Here is a 19,892-nt window from a genome sequence, read left to right on the forward strand (position 1 = left end):
TGAGAAAATTGGAAGTTTTATAAAAAAAAACCCCGCTAAACTAAGTGATAATAAAAAATTAAAAACCATTCATTGCCACTGGAAACAAGCAGTATCATAAAAGCAAACCCTATAGTAGGTTCACTGGTCAATGATGAAAAATTGCGAAATTTTTAAAGAAATTGCAGTTTTTAAAATCGCTATAACTCGTAAGAATAAAATCTTGAAACACATTCCCCATTACCACTAAATACAATGCCGTAATCTATTATCAAAAACTAGAGGAGATTTCTTGGCCGTTGATGTTAGAGAAACCTAAAAATTGCCAAAAAGTTTCAAAAAAAATGAAAAAAGTTGTAAAAATTAGTATAAATTTGCGAGTTTATGTTTTGAGTACCAAAACATATAGCTTTTAAAATGGCCATTAAAAGTAATAACGTCGTGCAAAAGAAAATTATCAGCTTTAGAAACCTCAAATTTACACGGAAACAACAAAATTTAGAAAAATGACGAAAAAATGAAAAATGCATTTTGGGCTCAAGAACTCCTAAAAATGACCTTTTAACCTTGAACTACGGCCTTCCAGTAACTTCACCACTCCATGTACTTGAAGGACTACTAAACGCGGCTAAGGTCCTCTATTGAAACTTGATGCCCGCTGAGCCTTACCTGTTTATCCCGTTTTGAAAAGCTCAAAGTCATGAAAAAAGGTGCGAAAACTTACAAAAGACAGAGCCCTAATACAATCAAACTCTTGGATGGTAAAAAAACCACGATGTCCCCAATAATAGCAGCTATCGCTTTACGGCTATTATTCAACGATTGAGACCAAAAGACGTTAAGTGTTCACTAATAGCGTTTTCTTTTACTAATTTTTGTCTTGGATTGATTTGGATTTGTGATGTAAAGCTGATGTACAACAAAAATTAGGCTAAATAAATTTTCTTTCTGTTAAAAAATAGAGTGAAAAGATGTCACCAATTCCATTTGCCTTGAAAATACCCCCCCCACCCACCCCGGCCCCCCATTATTAATCTTTTCGACCCCTTAATTGCGTCTCCAAATTTAACAGCCAAGGAGACAAGATAGGTTCAAACTCAAATCAGAGATGGGAGTGCTGAAAGTACATCCAATTTACATCAAATTGCAAAAGGTGGGCACTGAATTATAATACGATTTTAAGGGGGTGGTTCAACTTCTAAGAACCGCCCTTCACACCATAAGTATAAGTCTCCAAAACAGTTTCTGTGTATCGCATACTTTGAGAATAGTGAGCTGAAATGCTCTAAGAGCACTGGATGCCCACTGGGCGCTACCTGTTTATCCCGTTTTTGAGAAAAAAAGTCAAATGGATCAGACGAAAAATCTGTCAAGCATAAAATCGCATAAAAAGACCGACAGGACTAATATAATTGCTACAAACTTGGTTTAAGAGCAATTAAATATGAACATCTAACTCAACTAAACAAAAAAAGAAAAATTCATCTATTCCTTTTTAAAAGTACAAATAGTCGACGAAGTAAAAGAAAAACGAGCAGGAAACATCCTAAAGTACAATTCAAAAATTTTCTTATTGACTAAAATAAAAAACATAACCGACTAACGTCGGGCGAATTGTTATCAAACGACCGGCGAGCGGTTTGGTTCGTCAGTAGCTAGCCACGGTTTAGTGAGGCTAGCTTTAGATTAATTGAAGGGGCGTAAGGTGAGCGCAGCATGGGTGCACCGCAGTGGGGGTGCAAAAGTGGATTGGTTGGACCGATGTGAGGGGGGTTGGGTGGGTGGGGTGCGGGATCAATTTCTAAGAAACGCTCTTCACATCATAAGTATAAGTCTCCAAAACAATTTCTCTCAATCGCATACTTGAAGACTAGTGGGCTGAACGACTCTAAAAGAACTTTATGCAAACTGGGCGCTACATCTTAATGCCGTTTCTAAAGACGAAAGTCAAATGGGTCAGACGAAAAATCGGCCAAGCGAAAAATTGCAAAAAAGAGACAGGAGTAATATATTTGCTAAAAATTGCTTTAGAGCCATTAGCAAAGATTTCCTAAAAAGTGTCTGTTAAATCATTTATGGAAAAACAACTCTACTATAACTCATTGTTACTGAGGATCAGAGATGATGACATTACACCACATAACAGCAGCTGAAGTGCGGCATCAACAAAAAGAGATAGAGTAAGAGAGAGAGAGAGAGAGAGAGATAAAACGTGAACCAGAAAGAGAAGGAAAGAAACCCCAACCGACAGAGAGAGAAAGAGAGATAGAAACAATTTCCCTGATGGGATTCGACTCTGAAACTTCTAGTTTTCGAGCCTTGTTAGTAAATAAATCATATAAAAAACTGAAAGGCAAAATGAAAACCAAAAGTTTTCAACTTCGCAGTTAGAAAAGTTCCAAAAACCTTTTTTTTCCCAAAAGTTCTATCAAATAACCCATCTCCAAGACTGAAAAAGTTTCGTTAGTCATTAATGGTCGTTGAACTAATGAAACAGCAGCAAAACATTCCATATCGTTTTGAAATTTATTACACAAAAATCAAAAAAGAAAATGACAAGAAAGTATTGAAAAAGTTTGGAAACAATTGCAAATTTAAACAAAATCTTGCTAAAATTCAAGATACTAATATCTTAAGAATCATTTCATTGTCTCATGAGATTATCCAGTATCCCTTTTTCAAGCCTGGAATAGTTTCACTGGCTCATAAAGATCCACACGTGCAACATACAAATTTTCCAAAAATTCAAAAAAAAATTAATTTTATCCAAAACTTTTTAAAACTGGAGTCATAAAAAACATTAATCACCATTCTATTAACTCTAGAAACTATGCAACAGCTTATTATCAAATCTTTTAGGAGGTCCCAGGGCCCCTGGTGCCGGAAAAAAATTGCAAACATTTTAATAAATTGCTTAAATTCGTGATATTAAAATCTTGAAAAAAATTCCATCACATCTATAAACTATGCAGTAACATATTATCAAACCTTAGAGGAAGTTCCGTGGCTCTTGAAGCTAGAAAAACCTAAAAAAATGACAAAGAAAAATTTCAAAAAACTTAAAAAAATTGCAAGTTTTATTGAAAAAGCTGCTAAAACTTGTGATATTAAAAAGCTGAAAATTAATCCGTAACACAAAACAAATTTACATTTACCTATTGTCAAACCCAAAGGGAGGTTTTCTGACCCTTGAGGCTCAAAAAACTGAAAAACGACTGTAAAAAAAATGCTAAAATTCGTAATGTTAAGATCTTGCAAGACATTCCATTACATCTTGAAATTAAACAGTAACCTACTTTCAAACCATAGAGGAGGTTCCTTGGATCTTGTGGCTAGATAATCCCAAAAAAGCAAAAAATCAAAAAACTTGAAAAAAATTGCAAGTTTTATCTAAAAACTGCTAAAGTTTATAATATTAAAATGTTGAACACCAATCCATGGCCGATAAAAAATTTTCAATAAGCTATTATCAAACCCTAAAGGCAGTTTTCTGGGGCCTGGGGCTTGACAAACTTGAATAAAAATGTTACAAAAAAATTGAAAAAAAAACTCCGTTTTGTCAAAAAATGCGAAAATTCATAATATTAAATTGTTGAAGACCACTCCATTACCAGTAGAAACTGTGCAGTATTCTTATAGAGGAGGTTCTTTGGCACCTAGGGCTGAAAAAACTCAAAAATTATAAACTTTCAAAAAACTTGTAAAAAAAATTTTTAAAATTGGCATAAACTTTCATCGTTTTGTCAAAAAAAGCGAAAATTCGTGATGTTAAAATGTTGAAACCATTCCATTACAACTAGAAACTATGCAGTTACCTATTATTATAACCTAGAGGAGGTTCCTTGACACCTAGGAATAATAAGATTCAAAACGTCAAAAATTTTCAGAAAGCTTGAAAAGCGCGCGGGGGGTGGGGGCAAAAGTGAAGGGGTCTTCAACCTCTAAGAACCACCCTTCACACCATAAGTAAAAGTCTCCAAAAAAGTTTGAGCTGAAACAGAGCTAAAGTTGCTAAGATCACTTAATGCCAGCTAGGCGCTACCTGTTTATTCCGTTTTTGAGTACCAAAATACAAAAGCGTCAGATGAAAAATCGGTTAAGAGGAAAATCGCATTTAAAAAAGCCCGACAGGACTAATATAATTGCTACAAACTTCGTTTGAGAGCAATTAAAAACTACACTTGAACGTGAAAAGGATATGATTCGAAAAAGCAATAAAAACCCAATTGCAAACTAGAAAAAACAAAAACCGACAAAAAATTTGCAAGAATACGGTGTCGAAGTCGTTAAAACCATAATCTATTCCGTAAAATTTAAGAGATAATCAAACCGTCCTTTTATGAACACTTAAAATGAGGCATGTGACCTGTGAAAATTGAGACTACGTAGAAAGTAAAAAGAAAAAGGGAAAAGTTAAAAAAACATTTGAATTTTTCGAAAAGAATTTATTTCAGACATCAAAAACAATATTTAACCACTGACATTAATTACGTTTCTTTTAATTCTCAAGAGAAAGCCATTGAGATCTGCCATTATTCACTATATGTCACAGGTCTACAAAAAACGAAAAGTGAAGACAAAAAATACATAAAAGACTGCTAGAAGACGGTGTCGAAGCAGTTAAAACCATAATCTATTAACTGAAAAACTCATGTGTTCAATTGCCCCTTCATTATAAGCGCCAATAATTTGATATCTGAAATAAGGTGACAAGACAAGAAAAAGAGCCTCGAAAATCCCCAAAATCAAAAAAATGTTATTAGTCGTAGTACCGAAACCGAAAACGCATTAATTAAAACATAAAACCTGCAAAAAATTAAATTTTATTTCAATGAAAACGATGCGACCTGCCTCAATCTGAAGATTGACCAAAAAAGAAAAAACGTGCTCAATAATCCATTGTTCCTTTTGAAAACATGTGCTTTTAGAAGTCTAAACGACCACAACCTTTCGACTGAAAAACTAGATAGGTTTCCTTGAAACCGCGTAGGAAGCCAATCGGACCTATCATAAGTAAGCCTTGATTTGAATTTTTTGTTCTATAATTAACATTAAAAAGGCAAAAAATGTGAAAAAATTGTTCAAAAACATATCAACTGATTACAATCCGGAAAAACGAAGTCCAACAAGATCTTTATAATTTTATATTCTACACTGTACAGGCTTTTTAATGATACCACTCACAACCCTCTACGATGAATATATCGATCGGCCAAAATTGACCGAACAAAAAAACATATGACTATTGAGTTCCTCACCACTAAAGTGGGTCGGAACAATTATTTCGTAAAGGGAACAACGTAATTTGAAGCTTTCTGAGAGCATTTAAACGATGAACGATTTGGGGGAAAATTGGAGGTTACGATGTCACACCTTTTGACTTTCAGTAATACGTTACCGCCCATTCTGTTAAGCAACTTAAAGTAATGAAAGGGCAAATTTGACCACCCAAAACAAACATCAATGACGCATAAAATCACTCAGATGTTTAAGAAGGTCAGGCAAGAATTTTTCATTCCTAAAAAACCTACAATATTGCTTCATACTTTGTTTCAGATGATTTTATCATTTTGATCTCAACCAATTATTCTAAGGACTAGAGAAACCAATCTGATGAATCCAGGAGAGCAATTAAAACCTCCCAAAACGTGTCTTGCGTAAGAAAACATTAACCGACAAATGTCGGAAGAATTGCGCTTGAACGACAGGCGAGGCAATTTAAATCAGGGTTTGTAGCCTAAATCAATTTTTAACTACGGTTGCAAAAAACCTTTACCCCAACGGAATTCAAACAACTGACCTCCCGATCCGTAGGCACTTGCTTTAACCACTGCCCTAAGAGTCACCTACTTTCTTCATACTGCAACCGATTATATATTAGCAACAAGCTTTACTTCGGAGTGAGAGCAATAGATATCACTCAAAAATGATGAACGAAAGCGTAAAAAAGTCACTTGAATGTTCTAGCAGAAAAGCGCAAAATTGTCAAGCGAAAAATTTGCATAAAGACACACACGTTTACAGTAATTGCTATGAACTTCGTTCAAGAGCAATTAAACAGCAATAAAAAGGCCTGACTTGAACAAAAAATTACAATTCAAAAAACAAATTTGTTCAAACACTATTTTCCCACTCTTCCTTAATGTAAGTGCGAACAGATTTCACGCCGCAAAATCAATCGCTTATTCTAATCGTGAAAACGAATGAACAGATCTTAGAATCCTAGCCAGAATAATTCCGTAAACGAATCGGAGCCGTCTTCGCCCAAAAACTAGCAAATTGAATTTCGAGTATCGCCTGGCGGATTGCATCAAAAGAAAAATAAAAATCTTAAAACAAATTACGAAAAAATCCCACAGAAGTAACCTAAAATAATGAAAAAAATTCAATTGCCTTTTCATATAGTACAAGTACAGATACAAACAATCAAAATTGTTCCATGCAATCGAGACAGTAAATGCTCACACAAATTTCACGCCAAGTTAAGGGCAAAAATGTCATTTGAAAAGCGAAAAGAAAAATTGCGCGAAATACTCGCTAGATTTTTTTTCCTACGGCAATTAAATACTAGTACTTGTAATGACTACTGCAAAGCCATGAATATATAATCCGCGTTTGCAAGTAAAAAGTGAAACATTCTCAATTTAAATGCTAAAACTAGTAGATAATTCGAGTGAACAACAGGCCAGTTTTGGCTGCAACCTTATATACAACTGCAATCATTTATAAAGCAAAGAGCGCCTCTACAAAATCTGCACATCGAAACAATTTTCCGCTTCCCTACGATTACTGTTTGAGCGTAACAGCAATGAAAATATATTTTTTTGGTTTAGCGAGCAACAGGATCAACTGAAGGAAAGGAAACTTATCTGATTAGCGCCAGACATAGATACGAAGAGCTTTCGACTATTCGCATAAACTGATCTTAGTCTTTTTGTTATGAGCCTTCTGACCGCACTATAGTTATTTGTTATAGTTGATTTAAACCACCTAATTGATTTAAATTGTTCAACTTTTATACATCGCATTTTATAACTTTTCTAACCCTCTTTATAGTGTGGGAACTCCCTGTCAGCTTCGTAGCCGGGGTCTCTGCTCGTATTGAAGATGTTTAATCGGCTCCTAGAACGCAAACAAACAATTTTATAAAAAAAAGTCACGAAGGCAATAGTCACTTAAACTGAAATCAACCCCAATAATTAAAGAATGCTAGTTTTATTATACGTGTTCGTTAAACGTGAAAGTGTCCGTAACCCATCGCGTCTATGAAATTTGCTCAACTTAATACTGATTCTTATTTTTTTTTACTATTTCGCAACAAGCATGCAAAGATTTGAACAATCATATCAATTACACAACCTGCAGTCATCTTACTTGATTTTGGCAGAGAGTGAGTTCTGTCGAGAGAGACTAGTGGGTTGAGAACTTGGCTGCGAACTGGGAAGTTCTTGTTCAGCTTCGACTATCGATGCATTAGTGTCACCTGACTCGAACCTTTTCTTCTTGTCTTTGCTTTCTTTGTCCTTTTTCTTGCCTGCTTCTTTGCCTTTTGCTCTCCATTTTTTGAAGAAACCGCTCGTTATAAATTTCTAAATGATCACACCTAGTTGATGATAAGTTATTGATGAATGAAGGTGGGAAAATGAAGTTCAAGACTTCCTCAAGGACTTGAGGCTGGTGACTGAGGCATACGTATAAAATTTCCATAATATTTCTTTTGATACTCATTTTTGGTCATTTGCTTTTAAAATGAAACAATTTATGTCAAGATTAATTGGAGGAAATGTCAGAAAACTACGATTACAGATCCTTAAACCACGGTTACCAATGCACAGATGAATGATACAAAAAGAAATTGATGGAATTTCCAACAAATTCAATACAACCATTTCGGTTGACGGAGAGTAAACCCCATAGTTGAATTGTTAACTTTTATTATAAAAGTGTCTTTTAAACTCCTTTCAACCACGGCAACAAATTAAAATTTAACTGCTGTAATAATTACCTTGAATTTGTTGTCCTCGGAATGCATTGACGACCTGGATCCTCCGAAACCGAATCTGCTGCCACCAGTAGCAGATGAAGCAGTCTGCGGTGTTCGTATACTGTATTGGTTAACAGCTGCTGATGAATTGATTCTTCGGAAGATGGGACTGGGTGCTGTTACCTTCCTCTGACGTTCAATGCTTGCTTCACCTGTTTTTACATCAGCATTTATAGGCGGAGCCGTAGCGTGTGCATCTATTAGTTTTGTGGTGTGGACTCGATTGACAATTGGATCTGATTTTGCTCTTGTATGTTCAACTGGAATTACTCTTTGCTGCTCATTGCTTGACCCCGAATTGAATCTCAGATCACTGCGTAGAGTGTTCAGTTGTGACGTCTACACATGATCAAAACTCAAGAGCTAGAAATCAATTTATCTCAAAGTAACAGAAATTATCCTTACGGTAGCTGAGGTATCGGAAGACTGTTTTGCGTGTGCAAAGAATTCTTTCGGTGGCCGATTTCTTAATGCCTCTAGTTCCCGACTGAACCTGAGAAGTCTTTCCTGCTCTCTTTTCCTTGTGTCATCTTCGAGGCTTTCTCTTCTACTGCCTGGTATAGCACCAAGAGCCTGAGACGTGCCCGGCTCATCTTTGTTTTTGCTTCGCGAGATTTTCTTCAGTCGTTTCACTTTTCGCCCCGAGTTAGATGTTTGACGGAAAAATCTACTGCACACCTAAAATCAAATAAAAATTCAAATACGAAAAGCACTAAATCAGGTCCTTGATGTAAGAAGGGACCCTCAAACGATCACATCCAGCAGGGATCCGTTATCCGGCTGCGAAATGAAAAACATAGCCGGCAGATTGCCGGAAAATAGCCACGATAGACGCTTGTGTCCTGCCATGAAATGAAATAACTAAAGAAATAAGACTGACAGATCGACCACCAGCTTTTCAATAGACCACTTAAGAACTATTTAGAAGAAAAATCCGATCCAAAAAATCAAAAAAACAGTAAAAATCAAGGTGAAATTCCCCATGTGAGTAAAAATCCACTAGCGAGAAAGCGAATTTTTGTTCAAACACCGTTTTCTCACTCTACTTCAAAATTAGAGAAAAAAAATTTCACGCCGCAAAACCACTCACTTTTTCGCTCCACTTCCTGTTTGGGTGACACCAAAATCACTACTCCAATTTGACTTCAAAAATCATGAAAATGTCAGAATAGATCTTAAAAAGACAGCGCCCCAATACAATTCAAATTCTGTGAATTGTAAAAATTAGGAGCGCAATAATAGCCGCCTAGAATTGATGACGCGGCTATTAAACATAACCGACTAACGTCGGGCGAATTGCTCACAAACGACCGGCGAGCGTTTGGCTTCGTCAGTAGCTAGCCATGGTTTAGTGAGGCTAGCTTTAGCTTCATTGAAGGGGATTGAGGTGAGCGCAGCGGGGGGAGGGGTGCACTGATGGAGGGGTAACGGTGGGAGTGGTCTTTGGCTGCACGTGGCCCTTACGGCCTGAACGATGTGCAGGGGTTGGGGTGAAGTGAGGGGGTGGGGGTGGGGTTTCGATCTCTAAGAACCGCCCTTCGCACCATAAGTGAAAGTAAGTCTCCAAAACAGTTTCTCTGAACCGCATACTTGGAGACTAGTGAGCCCAAAGGCTCTAAGAGAACTTAATGCCCGCTGATCGCTATCTGTTTATCCCGTTTTTATGTCAAATGGGTCAGACAAAAAATCGGTCAAGCGAAAAATTGCATAAACATAGCCGACAGACTGCCAGAATAGCTGCGAAAGAATAGAATTGCGTGCCGTAATATACAGATAGAAACAGATTCGGAAAAAATTCTCGCGAGGCAGAGGTGCGAACCACCGACCCCGGGCATAAGAAGCGGCTGCATTAACTTATGCAATAGAGTATTACGACCAATTTTGTTTTAGCAACAGACATAAATTTTGAATGCGAGCAATTTAGATCACGCGAAAAGCAAATCAAGCGTGAAAGAGTGACTGAAAACACGAAGGAACAGAATGTTCTAGAACAAAATGTAAAACGAAAAAGCGTCAGACGATGAAACAAAAAAAAACCCAAGAGCACCGCAATATAGCTCCGCTTAGCTTACAGCTTCGCAGCTATAAAAAAGATCGACAGGACTAATATAATTGCTAAACTTCGTTTGAGAGCAATTAAAAAAGGTAGTATATTGGAGGCTAAAGTTCCCATTTTTGGCTGTGTATTTGAATCATTGTTGATTCTATTCGACACAGAAGTCTAGATAAATTCTTTTATCCTATAACAGGTAACTTGAAACTATGTTCAACACATACAACGTACTTCAATTGTTTCATTAGCAAATGTATCATCTCTGATGGAGCGACGCAACTCGTCCGAAGAGCTGAACAAAGGGGATTCCACTGGACTCCCAGGTTGTTCACTATTTTGCTGTGCATGGCTGCTCCACATAGGTGCACCGCCTGTTGCTCCTGGGGGCGAGAGTGGTGAGTTAGAGGATTCACCACTCGATGTCTTTTTAATGTCTAAGCTGCTTGGGGGTTCACGATTGTTTTCCTTTGTCTCCATGTCGGGGAATATTTATTGAACAGTTCACATCGTGACTGACCTAAAATACGCATCAGTGCATTGTAAAAGCACATCATGACTGTTTTCTGCTACATTTAGAGAAAGATTAGGGCTACATTTGGAGAAAGATCAGGTACCTGTCCAGAGAGGTGTTCCCGGAGCGGGGCAACGGCAGCACCACTTCAAAAGCGCCGCATCTGAAAATATGGATTCTACTTTTGATTGATAAGGTGAAGACCAACGGGGTTCAGAATGCTAACACTCACATAGAACCACCAACTGCCGATTTTTGAAACCATAGCATCAATTTTATAAATAGAAAACCACAAGTAGGATGGCGAGGACTGCTAATGATGAATATTCTACATCCCTTTTTTCTCAAATCGGTAAATCTCCGACCTCAAACCGGTGAAACTTAGAGCTCAAATCGATACCTAGTTGCTGCCCGTTATCATACAATCAGTAGTTTCTACTATAGTATAACCCAGGTTTATATTTAGTGCACTTTTATAAATTCAAGAGAATGATTTTTTTCTATTGTAACAGGATATATTCTGTATCAACTTTCCGAGCAATGTATTGACCTAAGCTGCTATATTGCTGGAAAATAGTCACGAAACAGACTGCTAAGACCAGTCAGCAAATTTGGCTAACTCTAAAAGTAAATCTAAGTCTCATGATGACCTAATTGTGATTTCAATCAAAAACACTTAAAGAAACTCAGTCATCGTTTGATAGATCTTTATAACAACAACGCAGTCAATTTCAATCCAATTTCCAACAATAGAAAAACAAGTTAAATGTTCACACTACGTTTTTTAGGGAAGCACCCTTTACACTACGCATACACCATCTTTGAGGAAAAGCGGATGACGAATAGTAAACACCTGAGTAATAAACATCAGAATGACAAAAAAATTTGTTAAATAGTGGCGTCAAAGTCATTATGAGACAAAACTGTAAATAAAAAAAACATCACGCAATCCAACGTAAAAACGTGAACTCTTTCACTAACTCAGATAAGGAAAAGTGAAAAACTTGAAACAAATGAAGGCAAGCTTAAAAAACTCAAAAAAGTTAGAAAAAGTGATGTCTCAGTAAAAAATTATCTAAATGGTGAAAATATTAAATTGATTAAATTATGCCTTATTAGATACCCGAAGAGACGTTCTCTTCAAAATACCTAGTCAACGCAACAAAAAACAACAAATATGGGAACAACTCAACTATCCAGGGATAATTTTTTGAAAACAAATTGCGTCAAAGTTGCGAAAAAGCATTAGCTATAGGTTGAAATCACTACACAAGTTCACTTAGATTTAATCAGAAAGTCAGTGATAAAAACTTTTTTGAAAAATTTTATTTTGCAAACACTCAACATAAAAAAAGGATAGCTATCAAATGAAAACTTGAACTAAGATCATTAGTTCCTCCTTAGAAAGCAACTAGTGTTATTGAAATTAAGTCATATGTTGAAAACCAAAAACGGGCTAAATTTAACAATAATTTATTTTAAAAATGAATAAGGATGATGTGAAAAAACCAATAGCTATCAACCGGCGAATTGAATAGGTCCGTTTTTGCACCAACAGAAAGCCAACGGAGCCTGTCAAAAATCGTACCATGCGAAAAGACAAAAGAGACAATAAGCACGTCCAGAACAAAACCTCACTAATACATTTTGTGAGAACACATAAAGCTATCAACCGGAAAATAGGTTTGTTTATTTCTCAGCAGAGACCAGCGAGATCAGTCATTTATTTGAGTAAGTGATAAGACAACAAAAAGAAGACTAAAGATGGGCAAAGCATTAAAAATTAATTGGTTGTTTTATGAAAACGACAGTTCATGCATCAAAGTCATAAAATCCATTGGCTGCCCATGGGAAGCTAAACATATGCAAGAGAGCATCATTAGAGCACACGTATCAGAACTCATTGGAAACAAATGTGAACATAACCAATGCGAGGCGAACTTTTGCTTAAATGAAGTGGCGCAAGGTACCTTCTGGTTTATGGGGTGGGGAATGATGTGCAGGAGATGCGTAATATGGTGAATTGGGGTGAGGAAGAGGTTCAATTTCTTAAGAACCGCCCTTCACCTTGAAATTATTATGTCTCAAAAACAGTCTCAGTGAACACACACTGGGAGCCTAGTGAGCCAAAAGGCTCTCAGAGAATTTAATGCCCTCCGGGAGCTATCTGTTTATCCCATTTTTGACGTAAAAAACTTCAGATGAAACATCTGTCCAGCAAAATTTTGCGTTACAAGAAGACCACAGGACTAACATAATTGCTAACTTGGCTTGAGAGCAATGACCAAAATTGCCTGCCAGCTCTACTAAGGGAAATCGAAATTGAACAGCTCACCAGTATCAACAATTCTAGATAAACAATTTACAAACCAATTGGAAAAAGTAGAAAACTGAAGAAAACAACCGACTAAAACAAGCCTAGGGATTCAAGGGGGGGGGGGGGGTCAAGCACTGACGGGGGGTTCGGTGAAGAAACTATCTCCTCAGAACAGTTTCGGTGAATAGTATACTTTCAGACTAGTAAGCCTCACGTAGAGCTGCTACGCCACTAAATTCCCCCAGGGCTTCCCCTATATATCCCATCTTTGAGGACCAAAAGCTAAAAGGGTCAGACGAAGACCCGGTCAATCAAAATAGCATTTAAAAAACCACAGGACTAACATAATTAATTAAAATTTTGTTCGAGAGGAATTAATAAATTAAAGAGGCTCGGTAGTGTTTTGACGTGCAAGACCTTCTAACAACTATTTTATTCACCCTTTGAAAGTTGGTAGCGTTTTCAAACTGACAAAAGATTTACTAGAACTTTAATAAATCAACTTCAAGAAATATTCTTCAGTCAACTCTCCCTATATTGTCCACTTAAATTCTTTCATGGTTGTCAGAGCATTAGGACGCTTTTTTGTGATGAAAATTTCAATGGCCAGCGAATTTTTGTCTTTAAAACTCGCACTATGTGCAAAATAGCGTTACATAACAAAAATAAACCAACTAATGTCGGAAAATATTGCTTTCGAACGACATGCGGGCTATTTAGTTCAGCGGGGAGTGTAGCCTAGATAATTTTACATGTTTGCAAAAATTCCCAAAGGAGGGGATCGAACCCCTGACCTCTGCCGGATTTGGCAGACTCGTTAGGTTATAATATTGTTTACAATACCACTCAAAACTTACAAACTGGGCGACAACTGGCAGAACCTAAATTCTGTGGGCTTCATGTTTTTTTTATTTTTGATATAGTTAACACCGTCAAGGTTATAAGTGAAGCACAGGAGGTAGTTAGTGGCCAAATAGCTGAGAAGACAAGTCACATGCTCCAAAAAAACATCAATCTTATTCTTCATATAACTTAAAAAATTTAAATTTGAAGCAACACAATCTATCTTTCCCAATGTTTTCTAGGGGCAACCATTTTCCAAAAGCCGTTTCAAACGAAACCCGGAAAATTACCAGTTTTGACAGAACAATATCAGGAAATACCTAAACTAGCGCAAATAAAACAGAATTAATTAAAAAGTACAGCCAACATCATAGCCATAGCAACCCAGGATGACCAACGTTTCACGAGTTGCTTTTGAACATAGGACGAAGCTTGATGCCATTCTAGCACACTGAGCCACGATGAGAGGGAGTTTTGTCCTAGGTTGATTTGGTGATGGAAGAATTACTTCAAGTGGGTTTCAAATATTTTTTTTGAGAGTGAGAAGGACTTAACTCCTTATTCAGGCATCCCTCAAATGGAACATGTAGTACAGCACCAGCATATATAGTAGCTACATTTATTATCAAGCTCAGAAAAGATTCTATTTAACAGAAAAGACTTTACACCTTTAATGCATGAAGGACGTGGATCACTAAATAATGAATGGCAATGGAGATTGTTGAAGGCAGCAATCAAGCTTTTGAAAACCGAGTTTTTCAATTTAGAAGAAAGTGCTAGAGGGTGACTTTTATTCGGGTGGTAGGTGGGAATATTGCTCAAATTATAGCCATTTTTAAGTTCAAGAAGTAGGCAATAGGTAGCGGATTATGCATTTTTAGCGTGGCTTTGTAATTCTGCTTTCTCCCGAATATCCAACTATCCATCGGAAAGATATTATCAGAAAGATCCATTTTCTTTAATCAAGAAATAGTTGGAGAAAAGCTGAGAGAGCCATAGAAAAGAAGAGACAAGACTAGACTGGGTTTTCAAAATTCGGACTCAATATGGTCCGCCTATTTCCAGGAAGACACACTTACTCGCAGATCCTTTTGCAATTTATGTTTGACAAAGAGTAGCCACTCAATTCGGCATTAGTGATTGACTTGAATTTCAAGTATTGGTTTAAGAGTTGGCAATCATTCCATTCGTAAGCTTCCAATTATGCAATCTAGATTATCATGAAAAAATGTGTTTTGAAGGGAGTTTGCGGTCGCAAAGAACCAGGGTATATCAACTATATAAATGGGAAGATTGCTAATAAAAATTGAGAAAAATTGAGGGGAGCCAACACCGAGCCTTGTTTTACTCCGCTAGTACTTACGAATAAACTGGAGTTAAAACCGAAGTGTATCTCTTTTTTTGTGAACAAACTCAGTGATGCACTTTATCAGATGCTTCGGCCTAGTCGAAGGAGACAGCCAATAAAATATCCAATGATTGTTGTCGATAAATTGTTTTCAAGTAGTCTAGAAGTTGAAAAATTGCTCCATGTCCTGATTGGAACCCGAAAATTTTGGGATGGAGTTTCTCTTTTGTGAACGAGTAGATGCAGTCAAACAAAATTCTTTCCGAAATCAGAAAAATTTGGGGCAGAAGGCTGATAGTTCTATAGTTTTCAAGACAGTTTTTGGGACCTTCTTTGCGTAGAGGAATTATGTGCGAAATTTTTCATTCTTCAGAGAAGGACGTATTTAAAACAAGCACGCAAAGACCGGACCTAAGACTGCAAATGGTTTTGAGTGAAGCTTCAACAACGATGTAGAAAACAAACTATTGTGAAGGGGTTGTCGGCTTACGATTACGGATGAGTTTAAATTTTTTTTTACGGGAGGATAAGGTATCAACTACTGCATCAAGATGGAGAGTTGGGCCGGTCGAGGAGAATGTTCCATCACATTGTCCATTTAAGTTTGTGACGAAAAAAATTGTATTCATTTTTTGGATATTATGCTGTCGAAGCATTTTATGAGCGAGAATTTGGCTAGAAAGTCAACGAAATAATTTGAGTTTTCTGAGATCAAGCTTAAGGAAACGAAGTAATTCGAAGCTTTGAGGTAATTTGAAGCTTCAAACAAGGGGGCTCGGAAAAGTGCGTTCGCATATAATGTTCCAATCCCTCTTATCCGCAATTTTGACTTAACTGTCTACCAAATCAGGAAAAGACAGAAAACTTTTAAAAAATATTATATCGATCGAAGATAAATGGTGTGTAAATTCAAAAGTTGCTTCCAATTCAGATCATTTAGTAAACTAAATATTGCCACATTAGTGGGCAGATGAGACCTGCCATTAGTAAAACTACGAGACACGAACTAAAAATATCAAATAAGAACAAACATTTAGATCCCAAAACTCAATGTCTTTTTATTTCAAACAAATTACATGATAACAAAGCCAAAAGAGCGTCATATAAAATCTTAACTAAACAAATTGGTTTACACTTCACTAGAAAAAACATGGCACCATTGGTGACACCATGTAACAAGTAGACAAGAAAGAACAAAATTGGCAAATTTAAAAACAATTACGTTTATTTTTATGAAAACAGTTTCAAATAATGAAAAACATTAGAACGCAATTGAAATCTTTAAATATGTTTACGTTCAACCATACCTCAAAATGGAGACATTGAGACCGCTTTTAATTATCCAGAATTTGTCGTACGTCTAAGAAACAAACGAAGTTCAGACGAAAAACAAAAAATTTGCAAGAAAACGGTGTCGAAGCCGTTAAAACAATAATCTACACAGTAAAATTAAGATCTAATCAATTGCTCGTTTTTTGAACACCAATAAGGAGATATGTGACCTGAAATTTGAGACAAGGTAAAAAGTATTTAAAAAAGGAAAAGTTAAAAAAACATTTAAAGAAAAGTTAAAAAAACAATTCACATCATAGGCATTAAAAAAATTATTTACCCACTGACATCATTAAATAGGTTCTTTAAAATCTTAAGAGAAAACCATTGAGATCTGTAATTATTCACAATGTCATGCGTCTACGAAAAAAACGACAAATAAAGACAAAATATCCATTTTATTCTGCTAGAAGACAATCTATTACTGAAAAACTCATGTTTTCAATTGCGCTTACTTTCCAAGCGCCAATAAATTGACATCCGACCTGCCAATAACTTGAAAAGACAAAAAAGAATCTCGAAGATGGTACAATGTCCAAAATCAAAAATCTTTAAAACTAGTAGCATTGAAGCGGAAAAAGCATTACTTAAAACGTAAAACCTGCAAAGCATTAAAATTTAATTCATTAAAGACGATGCAACTTGTCTTTGCTGACATCGATCTACAGGTTGACCAAAAAAATTGCTCAATCCATTGTTTATTTTGAAAACATATTTTTAGAAGTCTAAACGACCACAAGTTTTCGACTAAAAATAGATAGGTTTCTTCGAAACGGCGTAGGAAACCAATTGGACCTGTCATAAGTAAGCCTTGATTTGATTTTTTTTCTGCAATTAACATTAAACAGTGCGAAAAATGCAAAAAAAAATTTCAAAAATATAGCGACTGAGTACAATCCGAAATATTTGTGGACAGTACAAAACAACGATTAGACCAAAACTAGCATTGCTACTGCGTGGGTCTGTTCGGAACACGTAACTGTTCCGAGTATTAAAAAAAATTGATAATTTGACAAAAGTCAATATATCAGAAATAAATGATGTATTTTGCATAATTATCGAGTTAAATTAGCAAAAAGTTGGGAAAATTTTTATCCAAGAACACTCTAAAAGGCTGAACAAGTAAAACTAGCCTTATTGGGAGTGAACAGAGACTGTGAAACAAAAATTTTTAGGTGTATTAATTCGGCAGATTGAAACACAGTGAACTAAAGAAGCTTATTTAGTGTCACTTTTGATGAAAAAAGCAAACATTTAACCCAAAAATTGGATCAAACAGTTCAATAATACTTCTTTTTAAGAGGTAAAACCAACACTATCGTTGCCATTCTAACTTTTTTAAAAGCAAAATTGGCAGAAAATCTGAATCCTCGATAAATCTACGGAAAAACGAAATTCAAAAAAATCTCTTAAATTTTATATTCTACGCTGGACGGGCTTTTTAATAATACCACTCACAACCCTCTATATGATGAATATATCGATCGGTCAAAATTGACTGATTAAAAAAAACCATTGGAGTATAAAGTTCGTCCCCACTAAAGTGGGTCGGAACAATTATTTCGTACAAAGGGAACAAAGTAATTTGAAGCATTCTGGGAGCATTTAAGCGTTCAATGATTTGGGAGGGAAAATTAGAGGGTACGATGTCACACCTTTTGACTTTCAGTAATACGTTACCGCCAATTGTGTTAAGCAACTTAAAGTAGTGAAAGACGGCAAATTAGACCACCCAAGAACCAAAGCCGAGGACGCATCAAATCACTCAGAAGTTAAAAAAGGTCAGGCAAACATTTTGCATTCCTAAAAACACTAACATAACCGACTAACGTCGGGCGAATTGCTCTCAAACGACCGGCGAGCGGTTGGCTTGGTCAGTAGCTAGCCACGGGGGGGGGGGGGGTGCACCGGGGGCTGATGGGGCAGCACTGGGTGGGGGGGGGGGGGGGGGGGCAAAAGCGCGGTGGGGGGGGGGGGGGGTGGAGCCAATAGTGGGGGTGGGGGGTCAACAAAGGGGGGGGGGGGGTGTCAACCTCTAAGAACCGCCCCTCACACCATAAGTATAAGTATAAGGCTCCAAGACAGTTTGAGCTGAAACAGACCTAAAGGCTCTAAGAGCACATAATGCCCGCTGGGTGCTACCTGTTTATCCCGTTTTTGAGGACGAAAAGTCAAAATCGTGAGACGAAAAATTGGTCAAGCGAAAAATCGCATAAAAAAAGACCGACAGGACTAATATAATTGCTACAAACTTCGTTTGAGAGCAATTAACAATATCGCTTCACACTTTGTTTCAGATTAATTTATCAACATGATCTCAACCAACTATTCTAATGACTAGAGAAACCAATCTGATGAATCCAGGAGAGCGATTAAGACCTCCCAAAAATGGCCCTGCGTAAGAACACAGCAGTCAATGCTCACAATCAGAGGTCAAAGTTCATTTCTCTTAAAATGTGCTTCCGCTTCCTTTGGGAGCTAACTAAAAAAATATAAAGGAGTGTACCTGACTATTTGCGCTAATGAGTTTCGTCTTCAGCATCAGCAAGAAGCGCTTTCGATTTTAATTCACTAAAATTTGCCCAAATGCCAAAAATATTAATGAGTAAGCATCAATTTTTAACTTTAAATTTGAAATAGTTCAAGTACCTGTAATTTGCTCAGAAGCTTTGCTGCGACTTTCGACAAAAAAGTAATTTTAATTTATTTATAACTAACTAGCTTAATTGTCACATTATTAACGTAACTGAGGCAAAACACCATTTGATGTTATTTATAGTCCACAATAATAAAGAAATCATGTCCACTGATATGAAGCCATCTCACTAAATGGTATTTTTATCATTACAGTGATCTATTTATTATACTTCACAACGCACAATTAATTATGTTGCAGCATTTATTTTTGACGACGGTGCAAAATTTATCTTTAGTTCACAGAGATAAAACTGAAGCTAGCGGTGATATAATTGTACCTATCAAATAAACGCTCGAGGACCCAAATTGTAATCAGGAGCATCAAGCAAAATGTTTCACTAATACTGAACTACCTTTCTTATGGCAGATGAGGTAAATGGTGTTAACAAATAAACACTTGAGTCTTTGCGTATTGTAAAATTTTCAAAAATCATTCTCCGAAAATTTTAAAATGCATATTGATCATGCACAGAAAAATATATAAAAGAACGTCATGCTGCTCATGCAAAGATAAATATATACGTGAACTTGTGCACCGATTCAACACAAGAAGAACTTTATTGAAGTGACACTCCATAGGCCAGTGTGCTGCACGAGTAATTGGAAAAACTTGGACGAAGCTTTTAAAGTGAATGAAAAAATTTGGCTAAAAAATCAATATCCAGAGAGTTGCTCTTCAAAAGTAGTACATGAAACGTTACAAAAAATTCTAACACAACCAAAGAAACTGAACAAGCCTGTCGCACAAAACAACTCAAATGAATCATT

The 19,892-nt window shown here is 36.4% G+C and overlaps 1 protein-coding gene across 3 annotated transcripts in view; it reads right to left on the reverse strand.

The window, feature by feature from the left end:
* The window catches only part of LOC142336950 (uncharacterized), a 62,739-nt gene extending 43,517 nt beyond the window's left edge, over positions 1–19,222 (reverse strand). The window contains exons 1-7 of one of the 3 annotated variants that reach the window (XM_075385947.1): positions 19,077–19,222; positions 10,691–10,750; positions 10,308–10,593; positions 8,429–8,701; positions 7,985–8,362; positions 7,354–7,568; positions 7,025–7,101 (exon numbers count right to left, since the gene is read on the reverse strand). In XM_075385947.1, the coding sequence (XP_075242062.1) occupies positions 7,025–7,101; positions 7,354–7,568; positions 7,985–8,362; positions 8,429–8,701; positions 10,308–10,553 (1,189 nt within the window). In that variant the 5' untranslated portion in view covers positions 10,554–10,593; positions 10,691–10,750; positions 19,077–19,222. Of the gene's footprint in view, positions 1–7,024; positions 7,102–7,353; positions 7,569–7,984; positions 8,363–8,428; positions 8,702–10,307; positions 10,594–10,690; positions 10,751–18,933; positions 19,011–19,076 lie in introns of those variants that run through there. The other 2 variants (XM_075385962.1, XM_075385955.1) reach the window with 2 other exon arrangements.
* Positions 19,223–19,892: the final 670 nt, after the last annotated feature.

This window comes from Convolutriloba macropyga, chromosome 1 (genome assembly GCF_964194025.1).
Source record: "Convolutriloba macropyga chromosome 1, txConMacr16.3, whole genome shotgun sequence".
NCBI classification, from domain to species: domain Eukaryota; kingdom Metazoa; phylum Xenacoelomorpha; order Acoela; family Convolutidae; genus Convolutriloba; species Convolutriloba macropyga.